Here is a 22,051-nt window from a genome sequence, read left to right on the forward strand (position 1 = left end):
ATGTGGAGGGGTAGAATAAACGCATTCTTACATTTCTTTGTATTTATTAAACTCGTTATATTTTTATCGTGCAATAACACATACTCGCAAGCTTGTTGTGTTATTGGGCACGATAAAAATTACTCGTTTAATAAAAACAAAGAGATAAAAGAATCATATAATAACACCCTATGTACTTACACATATTTATAGGTATGATAAATGAACGCAATTTTGGGATTATGTTAACATCGTTGTGATGGCCAATAATTAACGTTGGTTTGAGAGTATATTTCTATTAAAACAATAAGCCCATAACTTAATGGGTTAACACACCTTCGAATAAGTGAATGTTGTACCTAAATATTGCATTTATATTTAGACATTTAGCAATTGGTAAATTTGGAGCAAAATATAAAATATGAAGAAATAATCAAAATCATAACATAGTAAACTTAAGTTCATCACGGATAGTGATTGGATTGCAACAAAACGAGTTTTCAAATAGAGTAAATTAATTACAATTCATACAGTGATTAATTTCACACAATTCAAATTATTTACATTCTTGAGAAAGAGGCAACTTAAAAAACGGAAGACAAAAGAATAAGATATGCTTTATTGTGAAAAAATCATAATTTTGTTAAATCACTGCAAAATAAGGGACATTTTTGCACATAAAAATTGTAAATGTACCAATCTCGTAAACAAACGTTAATTTCTTGAGGTTGTTACAAGTCTATACCTCAAGTATCATTTACAATGTAGAATTAATGGCTGTGACAACTCTTGGTTATTGTGTTTTGACAGCCAGAGAGATAATTAGATCTCATTAAATTACTTCTAACAGAATCTCAAAGTTAAAGGTAACACAATGTTCTGTGTGTTGGTTACAATTGAACTTCTGAGAATTTTACCCACACAGTGTACATAATTCTAAATGGAAATAGACATATGAAAATAAATACCAAACAGTAGATAAAACAAAATCACAAATGGTTAATATTTGTCACCATAAAAATATATATTTTCTGGAATGACAAGCAAAGCCCCTTTGTCCATGAAAGATAACGCTTCTCTAAACCAGTTAACTGCCGTACTCAGGAAAAAGACGATAAAAATTTGTCCAGAAAACTCGTCCTCGATTTAAGCAAACCTGGCACTTTGCAAAAACCCAGGTTTGATAGTTTTTGAAGGGCATTTAAATCGAAATATGTTTGAAGGACGAGTATTTTGGCCAAATTAAAAAAAAAACCGAGCTTTTTCAAAGTTTGGCAGTAAACTAGTTAAAACATAACGCTTCTATTAATCAAATGGGCATTTATTGGAATACTGACAAAGTAAATCACGATATTGTTATAAAACTTGAAAACAAACCCAATTGAATTATTTTTGAATTATTTTTGTAAGATAAAAATCAAAGGCTCTAAATAAAATCAAGGAATAAACTACATCTGTCACACATATCATTAGCATGTTCTTCTATCTTACACAAATCTATATAATTGTATCCATGCCTGCTTTCAATTGGTCATTATTGTGTTAGTCAAACATAAAAGCAATCGTCGTCTATAAATAGTTCTGGGACGAAAAAAAAAGAATTTTGACAATTACAGTCGTGATGTCTCTTCCAAGATTTGATAAAATGAAATTTGTTCCAAGAACAAGAAAAACAACACAAAAGAAAGATAAACTCCAAAATTAAAAAAAAAACCCCAAAGAAAACAAACAAATAACACCCCCAAAAAGAAACAAACCCCCAAAAAACAAAACAAAGTAAAACGAAACAAAACACCACCCCTCCCCCTCTCCCCCCCCCCCCCCCAAAAAAAAAAAAAAAAAAAAAAAAAAAAAACAAACAACAAAACAAGCAAAAACAAATCAACAACAACAAAAAAAAAATCAAGAAGAAAAAACAACACAAAGCGCGTTATATTTTTTTTCAGTTCTCTTTCAAGATTTGAACTTACACCATTCAGAACAGAAACAAGATCAATCATCTCACTGTAATACCTAATATGTGACATGAACTTTAGAACCATAAATTGTCAATTGTATCAATGAGCTTTCAGATCCCATTTCTCCATCTTAAATCACGACAAACAACGTGCCGTGTTTATGCGTAACACAATTTCATATCCATAAGAATAATATAATAAAATTTAACCGTTAAATGAATGTTCTGTTTTACACGAAAGTGACTTAGTTACAAAATATGCGTTGCCGTACTATTAAAAAATAACACGTTTTTAAAATTTTGGCCAGAAAACTCGTCCATCAAATATCAATCGATTAAAATGACCCTCATCGTTTCAAAAACTCTCAAACCTGAGACTTCATAGAAGTCCCATAGTTGAGAGTCTCTGATAACATGAGTGTCATTTTATAAGATCTATATTTGAAGGACTAGTTTTCTGGCCAAAATTTTAAAACTTTTTTTTAATTTCCCAGAACGGCAGTCAGATCAGTAGTCGCCAGTCTTTCGTGCAGCTTTTGGCAATGCTTAACCAAGACAAAGACACTGCCAATTTAAAGTGGTTAAAGGCTAAAGGCAAACCACGTAGATAAAGAAAACAAAATAACGTAGAAGGACAGAGAGGACATCATGCTCATTGCTCCTTTGGGAAAAGAGATTGAAAAATCAATTCTTGGCGAGCGGTAACAAAATGAATGCGTGTTTCCCAAAATCATTGAAAAGGAATTAGAGGGTAAAGCACAACAACCGCTCTCTCAAAGCCACAACTCTATCATTTATCTAGCGAAACAGCGTTACATTCTTTTTCAGGTGATCAATCGACACGAAGAGTGTTTAATGTCGGGGTGAATACGATGCTTAATCAGTAAACTGCCGTACTCTGGAAAAACTCGTATTAAAAATTTGGCCAGAAAAATGGTCCTTCAAAATTTGATCGACTTAAATGACCCTCATCTTGGAAAAAATTCTCAAACCTGACTTTCTTGGCCAACTTTTTAAATACGTGTTGTTTTTTTTCTTCCAGAGTGTGGCAGTTAAATGGTTAAAATTGAAAATACATAACGTATTACCTTTGTGTTAAAGTAAATAACATCATCTTGAGTTTCCAAACTGTGATACGTTAGACTTAAAATTCGACTTATTTCATCTGGTCCATCGTGAATACTGTCGCTTGATCGCATAGACTATTGAGTTAAAACATAATCGCTTTTTATTGGACGTTTGTCTGTCTTTCGATTCAATCTTTATGGTATAGATCGAAAGGCAATTTTATTATATTGTATACATTTCTAATATATTATTTTTCTTACATTTAGATGGAAGGAAACCAATAAATTGAATAACATTGAGTTTTAAAGATTGAATCGCATGGCTTAAATTAAGATTATTAGTAACAACAAGAAAAACAATTCAAATCAAAAGAAAAGAAAATATAACCAAACTTTAATACTATAGAACATTGAACAAAGTTTGTTATGCCAGGAGATCATGGAATAGATATAAAAAATTGACATTTTTCAAAAACGTCTGTTCCTCAATATCATAACAAGTAGCTATCTGAACTCTAACAGAAACATTTCACATAAGGGGATAGCTGTTATTAGATATTTTTAAACAATAACATTCTTCACGCCAAGTTAAAATTTTAAAAATAAAGAAATCATATATCACGTAGAAGTATAGCCATCTGTTCCTGACTCTTTCTCATGTGTCGTAAGATGTTGCCCACATATGAACCCACATACAAGAGGACAACAGTCATCGATGAGCGAGAGAGAGAGAGAGAGAGAGAGAGAGAGAGAGAGAGAGAGAGAGAGAGAGAGAGAGAGAGAGAGAGAGAGAGAGAGAGAGAGAGAGAGAGAGAGAGAGAGAGAGAGCATGAACCTTTCCTCTCGAACTCAGAGTAACTCCATAAAATCATCCTAAATAGATATATGATGATCGTGCCCCCACTCATCCAAAAAGAAAAATTTGCATGAATATTATGAGTTGATTCTTAAATACAGTAAAACAGTCAAGCTTGGGTGAATTATCTCAAATGCTTACCTTAAGTCTTTCTATTCTCATAAATGCCAACTTCACTGTCAGGTCGTGCTCTAGAAGAATGCCGATTTACAATATTTATTTTGATATGGTGATTAATATTTCAAATTATGTTTTAAGAGAAGAAAACAGCATTCTACCAAAAAACGTAATATTATGTTGGAAGTGATATATAAATAATGTTAATTATGTCCATACAGTTTTAATTTGTAACTGGATAACTGGAAACAAAATCCAGGGACGAAATGAAAATCTGTACCAGATTATAATTATAAAATAAAATGGAATGCTGCTTGATAAGAACCGCCATTTTATTAAAATGATCCTCGGCTAACAAAAATGAAGTATGATATATTATTTCATTGTGATATTTCTGAGAGAAAACCGTTGTTCCTTTTAAGCAGTTTTCATTATAGTTAAAGAGGTGGACTCTTGCTAGAATCGACAGTTTTTGACCGCACCAATCTGGGTATTCTCCTCTCTTGGCGCCTTGTGGCAGCAGGCTTAGGAGATAACGGTTTCCTGGCAATATCGTCACTAATTTGACCTTGACCTCTGTCAAACGCTTGAGGCAGCAGTGGAGAATCACACATGTCCGTGGAATCGGTGTTTCTACTGCTATGTGAATCAGTGCTTTCTTGGTAGCCCAACACTCTTTTCGCAATTCCTGGCTTGGGTTCTTCATTTTCAATATGATGAAGTGATTTTTGTGTGAAAAGAAGGGCTCCTCTACGATTTCGTCCTTGTGGTAGCTTATCTGTTTTGCTTCGCGACTGTAAAATTCTGGAATCAGGAATGTCAACAGTTTTGGCTCCTCCCTTTCGCCATGAATCAAAGCGAGGCGATATCAAATTTCGATTTGCTGACAATTCATCAGCACGAGTTGTGTCCCTTGGAATGTTAGTCAAAGAATTGGTCACAAATTTGGACTTTGTCGGGGACTCAGCAGAAGAATCAGAAAATGGTCGAAGAAGCGTTTTGTCTAACGTTAAGGGTTCACATAACGAATGCTTCTTCTTTATTAGTTCTTTTTCTAATGGCAAATCTAAAGTTACTGTCGGTTCATTTATACTATCTATATTTATACTTTCTTTGGATTTGTTGTCACATGTCATGGCGCTGGTGTGCACAGAAAGATCACTATTAGTTGACACACGCGTGACGATAACAGAACATGGCTCATTTTCAACACTATCCAAATCACGAGAATCATTCCCTTCTGTGTTGGACGCAATAGACGAATCTTCATTTGGGTAATCAGAGTCTTTATCAAAGCTCATTTGTTCTGGCAATATTGTCTTATTTTTTCGCTTTTCAGAAGCATAGGCAGCCCGCTTAAATGCCGGAACGTTTTCGTTGTCTCGAAGGGACGGCAGTGGAAATGGCTTATTCGTTTCGTTGCTTTTAAAAAGTTCAAGATCAAGGTCATCATCGCTCATAAAATCGTCATTACTATCATCTTGACATGCAGATAGATCTCGTTCAAATCTAAAGCGCTTTAAGTCTGATAGCTCAATGTTTGGGTTGTGATCCTTTTTAAGAGACGGCAACATAAAACCGGAACGTTTTTCGTGACAACTTCTTTGTGTATGTCTCATAATGCCTTTTGCCGTCACACCCGGGTGCTTTATGGAAGGAACACTATGTCTTGATCTCCAACTCTTTCCTTTCGAACCAGGTGGAAACAAATTTGATAGATTACTATTATGTACAGCAGCTGCAGCCGTTGCTTTTGTAATCGTTCCCTCTGGAGTAATAAGAGGCTCACATACTCCTAAAGTAAGTGAACACAGAAGAGCGGAGGCACCAGCCCCGTGACCTTTGTCCGCATTGGCTGCCACATTTGAAGCGCCAGGAAAACTTAGCGACGCGCCGTAAGCAGGAACAGTTTGACTATGTTCTGCATCAGACTTCCGGGGTTTTTGAGTCTGTTCAGCGCTCCAAGCTTCAATCTTTTCTCTTGCGAGCTTCGCCTCCTCGATTTGCTTGAGATAGACAGCCATCTGTTGAACCCTTTCCCTCTTATGCATGTTGAATGGTTCTTGCTTGAAGGAGAGGTAGAGATCAAACACTTGGTCCTCCGCCATGTCGGCTTGTTCTCGCTTGAGGTAGGTTATGATGCCGATGATGATCCCCATTGAGTAGAACAATAGGGTCACGACAATGTATAGCAACGCATTCAGGTCATCTTTGCCTGGTTGGAGAAAAAAAAAATAAAGAAAAGTGAATTTGTTAACTTGAATAGGCAGTGTGTAAAATGCACGAATAACATTTTGTGGTAAAAGAGATATAATCTATATGCCTTAAAATAATTTCCGCCCATCACCCTTACTTATTTTATTTAATTAATTTCGAGTTAACTTTAACGGGAAACATATCATGTGTACTAACTTATTACGAAAGAAAATTTAAAGAAAAGTTACTTTAAATGACCAATCTTCCTCGGATTGGAATCAAACCCCAGGCCTTTGATTTTTTATCACTGCACTGACATGAATCTAGTTTAAATTTTAACGAGGAAACTTTAAGTCAGTTTGCCAACAAGTCTTAAGCCCGAGACTTCTAAGAAGTGAAAATAAGTGTTTTGCCAGAGAAGTCTCTTTGAAATCTCAAAATTGAGAGATTTTAACAAGATGATGGTAACTGTAATAGATCAATATTTAGAAAGATGTCGGGCAAAAAATAAAATACATGTGTTATGTAAGGACACTGTTGAATACTTTCAAAGAATTCCACGGTGCGTGCCTGACTACCATCTTGCATAACTACATCACATTACATACATTATTTGCACTATGTGGTCTAGTGGTATGACATTCGCTTTCGGATCGGAAGGTCCTGGGTTCGAGCCTCGCTCGGCGCATAGTTGAGTCCTTGGAAAAGGTTCAAAATTCACATTCTCATGTGTAAAATGAGTACCAGGCCGTTAACAGCGTTGTCTTTGTCCGAAAAAGTGTAATATCACCTAACAGATGTCATGTCCCGTCCAACATGTTAAATATTGCTGTTGACCAAGGACCCCTTGTAAAGCGCTTTGAGCACATTTATTGGATATTGCGCTATATAAAAGCTCAAAAGCTCAACTTTGCTGAGTCATCGGCTATGATCGTAGACTTATTGGTGCATTAATTTTTTTCAAAACATCTCACAATATCCGCCAGCGGATATAACGTACCAACACACAAAACAATGTGCAACCTTAAACGTTTATAGATAGTATGCGCTTGGCTAAGAAGCTCATAACATTGCCATCCGGAAGTCTAACGGACCAACACACAAAACAGTGTGTATCCATGAACGTTTATAGTCGGGTTAATACAGTTCAGTGAGCATTACTCATAAACGCGGAGTCAAAAAACAATAACAAAGACCTGAGTGACGTCATCTGCATACTATCTATAGTCTGAATGATACAATTCAGTGAGAACTACTCATAAAAATGGCTGGCTAAAAACAATAACAAAGAGCTGAGTGACGTCAATTTCGTTTTATATACAGTAGCCTGGCAAGAAGACTTTTATTGTGACATCATTTTAGATTAGTGCACCGCCTCGTGAGTATATCGTTAGTAGTGCTCAATAAACTAAATGATTCTATTGGTTGAACTATAGATAGTATGCAGATGACGTCACTCAGGCCTTTGTTATTGTTTTTGCCATCCGCGTTTGTGAGTTGTTCTCACTTGACTGTATTAACCAGACTATATAAGTTCATGGTTACACAGAGTTTTGTGTGTTGGTCCGTTATACTTCCGGATGGCAATGTTGTGAACTCCTTGGCCAAGCGCATTCTATCTATTGGATACAACTCACGATTGGCTTTCTTTTGTTGATCGTCACTTATATTTTGACGTAATTTTTTCGGTCAGTGTCAGGCTATAAGTTAATGAAGGCTACGCCCTGATCAATTTATATTTAGCGTGTTAAAGAGAGCATTCCCCCAAGGACCTCAAGCTGAAATTAGCTTGTTTTTCTGCCTCTGCGTTATTATATGAATGATTGCGCCTATTTAATAAATATACGTGTCGTATTGTTGGTGCTTGGGGAATCATATACAAACATGGCGGGTGACCCAGGACACATGCCAGATATCATCCTTTGCTTGAAATTGAATTATGCTTTCCCACCAAGAATATAATTGATACCGTTAGGAACACAGAATATCAGAATATTGGATCGCTTACAGCTCATTCCACTGCTAGAGAAAAATTGGGTATGGAGAAATGCCAGATGAGAACAGAGAATAAAAAGTCACGGGGCCAGTACCAAACTCAGGATCCAATTGACACGACACCCTCCGCCTGGCCGGGAGAGAGAGGGCAGCGAGAGGTCGCACAGCTGACTGAGCTATCACTGGCTTTTCAAAGCACTTTCATTGACCATTTTATCCATCCATAGCTAAAAATATGAAATGTTGTGAATTTGACATGGGTTCATTAAAAGCACTTTTACTGTCCATTTTGTCTTTTCATAATTAAAAATGTGAAAACTTGTGACAATATGAATGAATTTGACAATTACTCTTTAGTATCACGTTCGTTGTCCACTTTGGTCATCAAGGGGCAGCGTGGCTTTTATTTATTTATTTTATTTATTTTATTTAATAATCTGAAAATGTGCGAATTTGGCGTTCGCTCTCCTAAGACACCTTTATTGTCCATTTTGCCTTTTGATAAACAAAATTATGAAAAGTGTGCATTTGTCGTTGGCTATCCAAAGACATTTTTGTTGTACATTCTGCCTTTTGATAACCCATTTATGAAAAAGTGTGAATTTGACAGTTCATGATTATACTGTGTGATTTTCATCTCTTCGGATTTGTAAATATTAAGCAATAATGCGTATGTTATGTTTTAATTAAATTTCGTAAATGTTTTCCCCTGAGAGGGCGAAAGGTCGAAAAAGATGGGCGATAGAGGAAATGATGAGATACAAGTTTTCAACGTCAGAACCTACGTTCTTAGCATTAGAATATTATGTGCGCTATATGGTCTTGTGATATGACATTCGACTTCGGACCGAAAGGTCCAAGTGTCGAATCGTGATCCGAGCGGCGCAAGGTTGAGTCCTTGGAACAGAATCTTTACTCACATTCTCTCACCTTACTCAGGCTCAATACCTGGTCGTTAACAGTGATGTCTCTGTCGGAAAAAAAAACTGTAACATCGCCTAACAGGCGTCATGTCTTGTCCTAAATTTAAGTGATTCTGTTGGCTTGGGACGCCGTGTTAAGCGATTTGAGCACGTTTAGTGGATATTGCGCTATATAAGTGATCATGCTTAACTGGACACTTCTTATGAGCATTTTTCTTCTTGTTGTGATGGATTGCTGTGCTGGGTTGAAAGCTTTTCCGCGATATTACAATTTTTTTTCCGACAGGGACATCGCTGTTAACGGTCAAGTACTCATTTTGCACATGAGAACACAACTATCCGCCGAGCGAGGCTCGAACCAAGGACCTTCCGATCCGAAACGAGTGACATAACACTAGAACACATATCCGCACGGACGTTACTACAAATTCTATTGATCTTTGATGAGTTTACAGACTTTTAAATGAATACATAAAGGTTACTGCCATTCTTTTTATTTATGATTAGTGTACAGACCTCTGAAGTAAGTGCATAGAGGTTGCTACCAATACCATTGATTTATCTTGAGTTTACAGAAAGATGGCGGTCCCGATAGCTCAATTGGTAGAGCACTCGCTTCACACGCAAAGGGACCAAGATCGATCTCGGGTTAAGTCGAGATTTTTTAAATATGACCCCCTCCCCCTCTTCCCTGTGCACTCATCAAAGATTGGGTCGCTGGGTCTGTTTGATCTGACGGAAAGTACTTTGCGATAGATCATTGTCCAATTAAAAGGGTAGAAAGCAATTACTAATGTTCATTTTACGTAATATAAACCGGGATAAACTCCGCCTCCATGGTTCTCTAATGGCTCTGAACGACTGCGTACAGAACTGTTAATAAGTGCTTACTGCCAATTCAATTGATGTATCATAAATTTACAGACCTGTAAATAAACGCATAGAAGTTACTGCCAATTCTATTCACTTATTATGATAATACCAATTTTGAATTAGACATGCATGACTTTTGAATAACTTTAATGGCTTAAGACATCAATATAACATCAATAAAACGTGATTGTTATTATTTCCCCCCAAATGATAGCAATTTAAAACTCATAAGAATATTCACCGTTAGTGATTTCATTTTGAGTTAGACATGATAAATATATATGATATTGTCTTTAAGATGTGTCGAAAATATTTTCACGAACTATTATTATTTAGATATTGGAATAATTTGAGCAACAGACTTTAAAATCTGCCACAAGACAACTAATTCACTTACATCGCGCAATGCGTGATGCTCAAATTTGTGACTTCCCCAAGGTACCAAGTAATGCCAGGATATCAATGGATTTTATGATTGGAAAGACAGATGTCGGTATCTACTCGGCAAATATAACAACAACTAATCCCAAATGACTTCGGCGCATGAGTTTCATCTCCTCCAACTCAATCAAGTCAGACCGGAAATTATCGGTGGGCGTTGTTGATTTTTGTAGGAATGGTCACGTGCATAATCTCAGTTGTGTGGATCTTTGCACGGTCCAAACTCTCCGGTTTTCCTTCAATACTTTTCTGTCTCTGTCAACATAATTATTGCATTGTTATCATTCTTCCCATAACTAGTAACATCGATACCACTAGAAAGGAAGTCAATTTCCCGAAAAATACTTGGCTATTCGATTAATAATGCATGAGCCTGAAGAGGACAAGAGCACTTTTGGGAAAACCACGAATTCGGGGACCTCCAGCCCTCTGCACAATATAGTGTTAGGGGAAAACGCACACAAGAGTAGTAAGGTCAAACGTACAAATGAGTTTTGGCAGTTATACACGGATATTAGGGCAGCTGTAGAGTATGTCAGACTATTCTAAAAGGGAGAGGGGCGAGTTGGAGAAAAAAGAGCAAGAAGAATAGGAAGAGATGGAACCCCAAAATTGCTGGATATATGAATAAATAAATGGATATATGCATGGACAATTGAGGTAAATAGTTTGATCCTAAATGGGTAGGTAAATAGATATTAATATAAAGATATCACATAGGCAGATTGATAGACACACACACACACACACACACACACACATATGTATATATATATATATATATATATATATATATATATATATATAGTAACAGATTATTGAGATTAGCATGCATCAAGATAGATACATAGAAAGGTAGATAGTCTGATCGTTAGCTGAATAGATAGAGAGATATATCGAGAGAAAAAAATATAAATGGATCGACGACAGATAGACAGATAGATGAGAGATATACATTGACTAAATAAACCTTTCATGTTGGCCAGAAAACTTGTGTTTATATGTAAGTTGATTGATATGAATTTTAACCCGTCAAATGCTCTTTAACCCTCGCGCATAGGTGAGTCCTTGGAAAAGGCTCTTTACTCACATTCTCTCATCATCCTCCGGTATAAAAAAATGAGTAACATGCCGTTAACAGCTTTGTCTCTGTCAGAAAAAAATTGTAATATCGCCTAACAGGCGTCATGTCTCGTTCTACATGTTACGTGTTGCTGTTGGTCAGGGACCCCTTGTAAAGCCCTTTGAGCAAAATTAGTGGATATCGCGCTCTATAAAAGCTCATTCTTTAATCGGAGATTTCTTAAATGCTTGTGATCTGAGGCGTTTTTTTGCAAGCTGGGGATCATTTTCATCAATATAAATATAAAATATAAGTTTTCCGGCCAGAATGTAAAAATGCCTTTATGTCAGTGCACGACCAAGCACACAATCAACACTATGTCAATAATGTGCTAGACTTGAATCTTGTCATTTATCAAAAAGACAGGTACATTCCACTAGGGAATAACATAATTCAATCTTACGGTGGAGCACTTTTTTTTTGGTGAGACAGACAAAATCCTGTCTCTTCAACCCGTTTTCTCCTGGGACAGTAAAATAGTTGTACACTGTGAATGCTAGGGCAGATTATAATTCGCTTAGAAGCTTCCAAGACCCTTATTTTTTCTTATCCTCATTCTCTTTTTCATTTACTCCTCTTCCTACTTTTAATACCCCTCATGCTCCTCCTCTCTTCATCTACTTCTTCCTTCTCATCGTCTTCCTCTTCTGTCGTATCGCCATCTCGTCTCTCCTCCTCCTCCTCCTCCGTTCCTCCTCCTCTTCATGCTCCACCTATTCCCCTCCTCCCCCTCCTCATCCTCCTCCTCCTCCTCCTCCTCCTCCTCCTCCTCCTCCTCCTCTCTATCTCCACACAACTACCACCACCATCACCGTCTCCACCTACTCCTCTTCCTCTGCATTATCTTTATTATTCCTATTTTGTTTCCTCCAATCCTTTTTCCTTCTTGATTTTCTATTCTAATTCACAATATGATTGTATGTATTTGTTACTAAGCACCATTCAGATTCAGAGGACAAGGAACAATCTTTATTTTTGGACTATTTTGCTTTATTATTATTGCTACGTTTACCAGATAAATAGGCACGTTGAAGATCGGGCGTCATGCAAAACAATTGGATTCACTAAAAGAATAAGAAAATACGTGCTTGGTGGACTTCAACCCCAGTAAATGTGAAGTCTTGGGTATCACACCGACAAGCGGACACTATTAGATACAACTTACAGAATGCACAACAAAGAACTCAATGTTGTTTAATCAACAAAATTATCTTGGGGCTACTATACATTGATCTCTACCATGGAATGACCATACATCTAAAGTAACAAACAAGGCCATTAAAATAAATGCTTTCTTGAACAGAAACCTCCCAACATGCCCATAATAAATCAAAGCATGCTGCTTCATTGCATTTATCCTACCAATATTGGAATACGCTTGCATAGTTTGGGACCCAGCAACAACATCGAACATAAAAAAAATTGAAACCCCACAACGTAGGAGACTTTGATCAGCGTCAGGCAACCTAAAAACAAGACATGCTAACATTTCTACTGGCCAACATTTGAAGAAAGAAAGAAACAAGCTAAAGTAACATTTCTTTTTTTTTAAATTCTAGTGCATGACCTTCTGGATCTACCAAAGGACAGATAAAAGTCTCCTCCAACTCTGGCAGTTACGAAGGGACATGACTTGAGATTCCATCATCCAAGATCAAACCTATATCCGATAATGGCCAGGAGAGCATGCACAATTGTTATTTTACAACTGCAATTCGATCCCAGAATAAATTTTCACAAAGTGCAGTAGGAAAATATGACGTGAACGCTCCAAAGAGCTGATAGAATAAAATTAGATGAATGAAAATGAAAATGTGTTTATCGAATATTGTTAAACCCTTAATGTTATTTCTACGTCAGATGTGGCTTGCAGTTTAAAGGAAGAAGAAGAATAGTTGCTTTTGTCAGATTATCTGATGACAGAATGGCCAGGTTGTATTGTGGTAATCTAATATCAACAAAGAAATGCTCTGATGACCAAATGAGTAATCATAGTACCGGGCAATCAAACTGCATTTATTATGTTTTCATGTCCCAGTATAATTTACTACAGGTTTTTGTTTCAAATTGTACTTGTCTTTCAAAATCTCAAATTAACAAGAAGGCCCGAGAGTGACTCTCCCGCAATTGTGTAATTAAATTTTATTGAATTATCAGTAAATGATTTACAGGGTATATTATTTTCACCTCCAAACTTTCTCTTTCACTATCTTTTTATTGAACGACTATTTCGCAACTATTTTCTTTAGTAAAGCGAAGAACGAGTGAACAACACAATGATTGAAAGAAAAAAAAAAACAGGGAATAATTTGCTAAATGTATTACAATACAGATGTTTTGCACGCCACTGGGCGATAACGCGACGTGTTGATATCACGCAAGCAAGTTATCGAAGCTTTAATGCATTGCGTGAAGGAATTGTTCATCATGCCCCTCAGTTTCGTTGACAATTGCGATTAATTGTGTGACTTGTTATTGTTTGTGTGACGGAAAAGGATGAAGGGTTTCAACATGCAACAAAAACCATGCAATAGATTCTTGGAGAAATGCAATTAAAGTTAATCGGCCTGAGAGCTAGAGCGATCAATAGTTTTCTTTTGATTACGTCATTGCATTGTTTTTTTTTCAACTAACATAACATAACATGTGGTATAGGGCAAAATAGGATAAGATCCTTTGAATGCCCTTAATATTAATTAGTAATGCCATAAATCTATTGATTAAATATTACAATAACGATACACGTGGTAAAGATAGTATTTCAACTTAAATGTACTCATGTGGTGTACAAACATATATCTTTAACCGTGACATGCAAAGCGCACACACAACCACACACACACACACACACACACACACACACGCGCGCGTATAGAAGATAACCATAATAATATAATAATGCATAATATATACATACAAGATTGAAGCCATGTCAACAGCAGAGCAAACAAGTATTATTCGTCATATATAAATCTCCCATCATATAATTCCCTGTCTACTAACACCTTGAAATAATCCATAGATTTTGCATTCTTTGTTTCAAATTTCAAACTGTTCTGAACAATACGAATACCGAACCAGTTTTGTCTTATGTTTGTTTTGCATCTAGAGACAAAAATCTTAAACTTGTCCCCTCTAGTAAAAGTAATATTAGAATATGAAAAAAAAAAATCAGAAAAGTCTATCCTATCCAGACCATGTACCAATCTATAAACCTGAATTAAATCCCCACGAATTCTTCTATATTTCAAACTGGGTAAGTCAAGAAATTCTAACCTTTCCTTATAAGATAAATACTGTATTGTATAAATTTTTTTGGTAGCTCTCCTCTGTACACTTTCAATACTAATAGATTGTCTTTTATATAATGGGCTCCAGATGCAATTTCCGTATTCTAGAATTGGTCGAACGAGCGATTTATACAAATATAAACATGTGGTTTTATCAAGACTTATAAAGGTTCTATATATTATTCCCATCATTCTGTTTGCACGGCTTACACAATTATCAATATGTAAATCAAAATTCAAATGTGGATCAAAAGTAACTCCCACATCCTTTTCATAAGGCACAACGGAAAGTAGATTTGACATAGAAGTATCGTAAAATAATTATGACATGGATTATTTTTTCCTATATGTAATACTTTACATTTCGAAACATTAAAATCCAAATGCCATGTTGTAGACCATTTGAAAAGTGAAAATATATCATTTTGTAGAATGTTATGATGTTCAGTGGTACTATAGATCTTTGTATCGTCTGCAAACAGTTTGCAGGCTGAATTTATGCCACATGGTAAATCATTTATATATAAAAGAAATAAAAGTGGTCCCAATACGCTTCCTTGGGGTACACCGCTAATTACATTCTTAAAATTCGACCCCACACCATTGACAATGACCCTTTGTATTCGATTATTAAGAAAGTCTTTAATCCAGTTAAAGATATTCCCTTTAAATCCATATGTTTTTAGTTTAATGAATAATCTCTTATGAGGTACAGAATCAAAAGCCTTGCGGAAATCAAGATAAACAACATCAATGCATTGATCACGATCAATTAACTTGGTAAAATCCTCCATCACCTGTAAAAGTTGAGTAATGCATGATCTCTTTGATCTAAAACCATGCTGGTTATCGTTTAGCATCGTATGACTTTCAAGAAAGTCCATTATTCGGTCTTTCAAGATAGACTCCATAACCTTACAGAGTATGCATGTTAAGCTGATGGGTCTATAGTTTGCAGCATCTAGTTTGCTTCCCTTTTTATGAATGGCAGTAACATTGGCTTGTTTCCATTCAATGGGTAAGGTACCAGATTCAAGAGACTTATTATATATTGTTGATAGCGGCTGTGATATTTCAAAGGCCACTTCTTTCAGTAAACGGGGATGAAGGGAATCGGGTCCCATGCTTTTAGTCACGTCTAAATTCAACAATTTTGCAAGTATGTCTTCTTGTGTAATATAAAAATCGGGGACGTTTAATTGATTTGTAACATTGAACGTTGGTATATTTGTAGTGTCTTCTTGAACAAACACAGATGAAAAATAATTATTTAAAACATTAGCTATATCTATATCCGAAGTAACCTTGGTACCATCATCTTTCAGTAAAACACTAACACCTGGTTTTCTTTTCAACTTTCTGTTTACGTATCTCCAAAAGCCTTTCGGACTACTCTTACATTCGTGTGCCAATATACATTCATACGTTTTCACAGCATTTTGAATCGTGTATTTGGTATTATTTCTAACCTTGACATAATTATGAAAATTATCTGTTGTAGGATACTTTTTGAATTTCTTATACAATTTATGTTTCTTATTAATTGTACGTTTAACGTTTTTTGTCAACCACAATGGTTTATTAGAACTAAATTTTTAGTTACATCTTAATGGAATGTGTTTAGATTCTATACATTTTAGTTTGTTTTTAAAAAACAACCACGCTTCATTCACACCGTAGCCTTCAAGAGTATCCCAATTCACGGCATTTAGGTCTTCTCTACAAGAGTTGTAATTACCTTTGAAATAATCAAAATAAACATGTGAAGGATGTTTGGCGGATGAAAGATTTAACGATATATATATAACTAGGAATACATGAAGGAATCAATGTGTGAGGAAAATAAAAGAACGTCTTTAAGTGACGACATACTAGTTTAGAACGGTATATTATGCTGAAATAACATTTGACTTTTGAAAACAGTGAATATAACCAATCAAATCTTGATTTGATTAATGCATGTTTCCACGTTAAAGCAATAAAATACCAGATGCCCTTTTGAAAATATTTAAATATACTGTGCAGAAATTACACTGAAAACGGATAGGGACAAATGTCATCTCTTGTCTTTCAATGTTACGACATCTTTGATCATACAACCGTATATCATAACTTTGAAATATGAACACATTCTTTTGCGCTATATGGAGTTTTCTTTAAAGTGGGAAACACTGAACCCTCCCCACGTAGGCTGATGGCGTTTTTATTGGTTCAAAGCCTTGCATATATATTATGTACACATTACTTCAACCAATAAATCATTTTCTTTATTACGTAGCTTTGTGTCCTTGTTCTGGAACTGGACCACTTGATTATTGGCCTTGGCCATGAGTGAAGTCATTTTTGAGAGGTAAACAGTAGAATGGATTTTTTAATGCAGTACCTTGTAAGTCATCTTTCTATCACAATATTATAATATACTATTAATTATGTCAACATTAGGGTCTCGAGTATAAAATGCTCATTTTGGCGGAGATCCTGTAGCAGTAACAGGGTTGGTCTTTAAGTTGGTTTCAGACTAGCTTCAGGACTATAATATATCTTTTGTGTCTGTTTCTGATTTCTGTTCAACATATCCCCCTTTTTCTGTTCTTTTTTTTTTCTTAGGTGTTCCTTATCTTCATCAATTTATTCTTACTTTTCTATTATCTTCCGTTTAAATGACGCTTCAATGACCTAATAGTGTTGCTAAAATATATAACACATACAACTAAAAACAACAACATTCTATTTTAATGTTAAAGATGATATTACAGTCCTGTCAGGACCAATGAATCAGTATCGTCCTAGGTTTTGTAGGGCGTATAAGATAGTTTCGACTCTTTGTAACTTCTGACGTGCTAGAATAATTATATATAGATCTATATCCGATGTGACGCTGATGGAACCAATCCAATCCAATCTAAAATAGTTGCAGCTTCATGCGATGAAGATTGACGCAACAAGGGACCGAATCCCATTGTGTATGAAGTCATGTACTATGCTTGTTGGAAAAAAAAAGGAAATTGAAATACAATTTCCTTACTTCATCCCAAGGATTACCGTATGGTTTTTACTTTCTATCCCGAACCCCCCCCCCCCCCCTAGATATGAGCCTTAAAAACGTGTTTTCATATAGTGCAAAATCCACTAAACGCACTCAAAACGCTTTACAAGGGCCCCTGACCAACAGCAACACGTAAAATATAGAATGAGACGCCCGTTAGGGGATATTTACACCTGAGTACGATGAGAGAATGTGAGTAAAGAATAGTTTTCCTAGCACTCTGTGCGCCGAGCGAGGCTCGAACCCAGGACCTTCCGATCCGAAAACCAGTGTCATACCACAAGAACACATAGCCTTAAACATTAATGTGATGATAATGATATTAAAAGTCTTTGGAAAAATCTTATCTTATCAAAATTTAGTTGATACTGAGTGATCTTGAAATAAAACAAAACTGTGTAACATTCGAAAAATCAATTTCTTTTGGAAATTACTGCATATGTTTCAGAACACTTCAAATCTGTATATTGTAGAGCTTCTGTTTCATTTATTAACCAAAAAATACTTTCCTTTCTTCTTTATTTCGTATCATTGTGCTAAAATTTGAAAAGTACGCTTTTCAATTAAAATATTTGCTATGGCAGTGAAGCAGAGTTGTTTAGAAGCGTAGCACATTTTACATATTTATTTAGCGTCCAAAAGGAATGCATTTATTATGTCTGGATGTATTGACTTTGTTATTATCTCGAGAATAGAAACAATGTTCAGATATTTTGTCAGATATCCTACACAAAATCAATATCAGCATATCCAATTTGAATTATTATGAATTTGTGGATTATATTTTCTGTTGTTTTTTTTTGATGTTTAAAAAATAATTACAAATTGTACATGCATTCAAAATTTACTATCATGATTGCTCAAAGATAAAAAAAATAAAAAAAATCAATATAAAATAAAATAAAATTCCCTTTATTCATCACATAGGGGAAATTTGTTTCTAGTGTCTATTCCAAGTGAGGACTGGAATAACCCAGGAGTCAGCCGCAGTGCAGCGCCGCATATTGAGCTAGGGTGAGGTGACTTGCTCAAGGCCACACAACGCAGCGGTGGGTTATAGAACTCGGTAAGATGATAAAGTGAGAAAATGAAGTTCAACATTCTTATCAGGCATTAAATAACCGACACAGACGAGACCAGTCAAAGGTAACAAAATAAGTGAATCCAAACAGCAATCAACCCATGCCAAGTCTTACATAGAAGTGAACGCGGGATTCCAGGAAAAGGGAAACACTGATGTTTTTCATCACATACATGAGTATACTAATGCAGATATATCATATATATATATATATATATATATATATATATATATATATATATATATATATATATCCATATATTCATATAATTTTAAAAAAAAAACAACCCACCCCCTATCCCCCCCCCCCAAAAAAAAAAAAACAAAAAAAAACAAAACAACAAAAACAACAAAAAACAACAAAATAACAAACAAAAACTAACACCTCACTGCCCTCCTTATGGCATAGAATTCTAACCGATGTCTAAGGGGGGAAAATATCTCATTCCGGGAAAAAAACAACAGAATACCATCCAAGAAGGGAAAAGAAGCCACCTATTCAGTACCACTCACCAACTTTACTCAGTTTACGACCAACAACAACTGACTGTCATAATATCGTAACTTGTTAAGAGGAGCCTCATTTTCTTACTCACCTAAATCGGGCACTTCCTTGGTGGTCGAGTCACCGAATGGCGGACAAGTGACATTGAGGACGAGGGGAGCCATTCCGTCATCCGATCTCCTTGCCTGTCCGTCCTTCCAAAGACGCTACAGGGTCCTGGTTCATGGCACCGATTGGTGGTAACGGTTGCATGGAGTGATCCAGGAGAATTTAGACTATATTATTCCTTTTAGCAGCAACTCGTATACAACGTTCACCGCTTTTAATATCCATTTTCCTCAATACATGCATAGAAACAAAATGACTTCTTTGGTATTGAGTGTTGGAATATTCTGAGGAGTAAAAGATGGTAAATTAGAAATAATTATTCCTTATTCTAAGTAAATCCTCATTGATCACACTACAACTGACATACCACATAGCTGTCGTGTTGCCATAAACCTGTTACTTCACAAATATATAGATTAAGATGACTTGCAAGTATCAAAAAGTCTCAAGTATGTGTGGTCTAGGCTATCTAAGTACGGAAGTATACGCATCATATGCAGTCCACATTATCAAAACCAAAAGAAGAATAAAATATTTAAAATTCATGATTTAAGAATTTAGGCAGATAACATTTCCAGAGGATGCAGCAATCAAAGTTGAAATTTATACTAAACGTATTATGAACTTTTCACCATTTTGTAACCCAAAACAGAAATAGGGGCTAGTTGAACTTGATGAATGAAACGTCGATATTTGGGCCCCGTCCGTTGTATCGAGTTTCTTTTTTTGTGAAAGTAAATCGATATTTCAATTTGAGAAGTAAATTTTAATTTTTAATTTATCCCCGTTATCTCCTTTTTTATTATGGGTAATTATAGCTATTAAAACAATTGATGGCATTGCTAGTATGAAGATAGATGAATAGATAGATAAATAGATAGAGAGAGAGAGTGTGTGTGTGTGTGTGTGTGTGTGAGAGAGAGAGAGAGAGAGAGAGAGAGGAGGGGAGGGGGGAGGGGAGGGGGAGGATGAATTACTGTCCATTGGACGTTTTCAAATCATTGTTGAATAGTATAGTAACATGAACATCCCCTCAAACCTCGATCAGTAGCACTATCTAAACCTCACCCACCTATATCGTCCCCATTCGTCAAACGACAAAAGCAATCTCTCCCAACAATTTTCATGACGATTGCATGAGTAAATATTGCTGCAAAATATCCATTGGCGAGAGCTATTTGTAATACTGGAGCAAAGCTTCTTTGAAAACAATACCTAGCGTTAAGACATGAATACCAGGCCACAGAAAAAAAGCAATGACTTAATTGTATTATTGACTTCAGCTAAAATGTTCCTTTTATCTTGATTAAACTTGCCGGGTGCTTTTGTTAAAAGTATTGACTATTTAATGCCAAAAAGGTTCAAGGGATGAAAGAATTTTTATGTGCTTGAAATGTTAAAAGCCAAATCTCAATGGATTGGACATACCTCCGTGACTGTATGAATGCAGTATTGTTCAGTGGAGCCCGTAGCCTACAAAACAGTAGCTTTGGTGTGAAATGTTGCACTTGTGGATACTGTCGTCTATTTGCTCAAGTTTGGCAATCTAATACATCTGGCAACAAATATAAATGTCGATTAAACACATGGTCTCTCTCTCTCTCTCTCTCTCTCTCTCTCTCTCTCTCTCTCTCTCCCTCCCCCCCCCCCCCCCCCCCCACCGGCGTTAAAGTAACACAGTCTAAGCTAATATGTTGAAAAGTTTAGAACCTCAGTTATGGATAAGTCGAGATAGGAGAGCAGTGACGGCATTTGGAGATGAATTAATTGCGTTATCAAGGAAGCAGTTGAAGAAGCTGAAAGAAAAACAGTATCCCTTTATCTCAATTTACTGAATTTTGATCGATAGACTTCATAAAAAGAAAGAATTTGCAAAATGTCTGCCACTTTTGCTGAACCATGAGTCAAAAAGACCGATTGGTGGCCTGTGTTTGAAATTTTCGTCGCGTTTCAAAAGTAAAAGTCATCCTTTGATGGACAGCATAGTTACAGGAGACGAGACCTGGGTCTGATCATGGTACCCAGAGTTAAAAAGGCAGTTGGCTGTTTCGTTGGAGTCAGATGAATCACGCCCGGCAAAAGTTTGGTGTAATTAGATGCATCGAGTGCCATGCACATTCTATTTTTTGACAACAAGGGAATTACTTTATCGTAACATGTACCTGGGAGTACTACTGAAAATATAAACTATTACAAAATGTTCATTCAAGACAAGCTGCGTCTTTAAATTAAAAAAAAGGACCCAGAACTCCATGAACAAGGTATGATTTTTCACCACGCACGGCAACGCTCCACTGCACAATGATAGTGATGGAACTATTACACTCACACAGATGGACCCCTCTCTGTATTCTCCTGATCTGGCGCCAGTGTTTTCATTTTTCCTAATTTGAAGGATTGTATTTGGGGGCAAGGTTTTGAATCAGAGGAAGATAATATTGTTTTGGCAACGAAGGTCGATTTAAAAGAGCTGGAGAAGGGGGTCGCATTTCAC

At 36.0% G+C, this 22,051-nt stretch overlaps 1 protein-coding gene across 2 annotated transcripts in view; it reads right to left on the reverse strand.

Annotated features, from left to right (window-relative positions):
• Positions 1–3,767: 3,767 nt before the first annotated feature.
• LOC144962797 (uncharacterized) overlaps positions 3,768–22,051 on the reverse strand; it is a 64,819-nt gene continuing 46,535 nt past the window's right edge. Inside the window, exons 2-4 of one of the 2 annotated variants that reach the window (XM_078896060.1) lie at positions 20,986–21,112; positions 19,541–19,841; positions 4,156–6,191 (exon numbers count right to left, since the gene is read on the reverse strand). In XM_078896060.1, the coding sequence (XP_078752186.1) occupies positions 4,414–6,191; positions 19,541–19,613 (1,851 nt within the window). In that variant the 5' untranslated portion in view covers positions 19,614–19,841; positions 20,986–21,112 and the 3' untranslated portion in view covers positions 4,156–4,413. Of the gene's footprint in view, positions 6,192–19,540; positions 19,842–20,985; positions 21,113–22,051 lie in introns of both variants that reach the window. The other variant, XM_078896059.1, reaches the window with a different exon arrangement.

Source organism: Berghia stephanieae, chromosome 1, assembly GCF_034508935.2.
Source record: "Berghia stephanieae isolate SIO BIC M18660-M18661 chromosome 1, UCSD_Bste_1.3, whole genome shotgun sequence".
NCBI classification, from domain to species: Eukaryota; Metazoa; Mollusca; class Gastropoda; order Nudibranchia; family Aeolidiidae; genus Berghia; species Berghia stephanieae.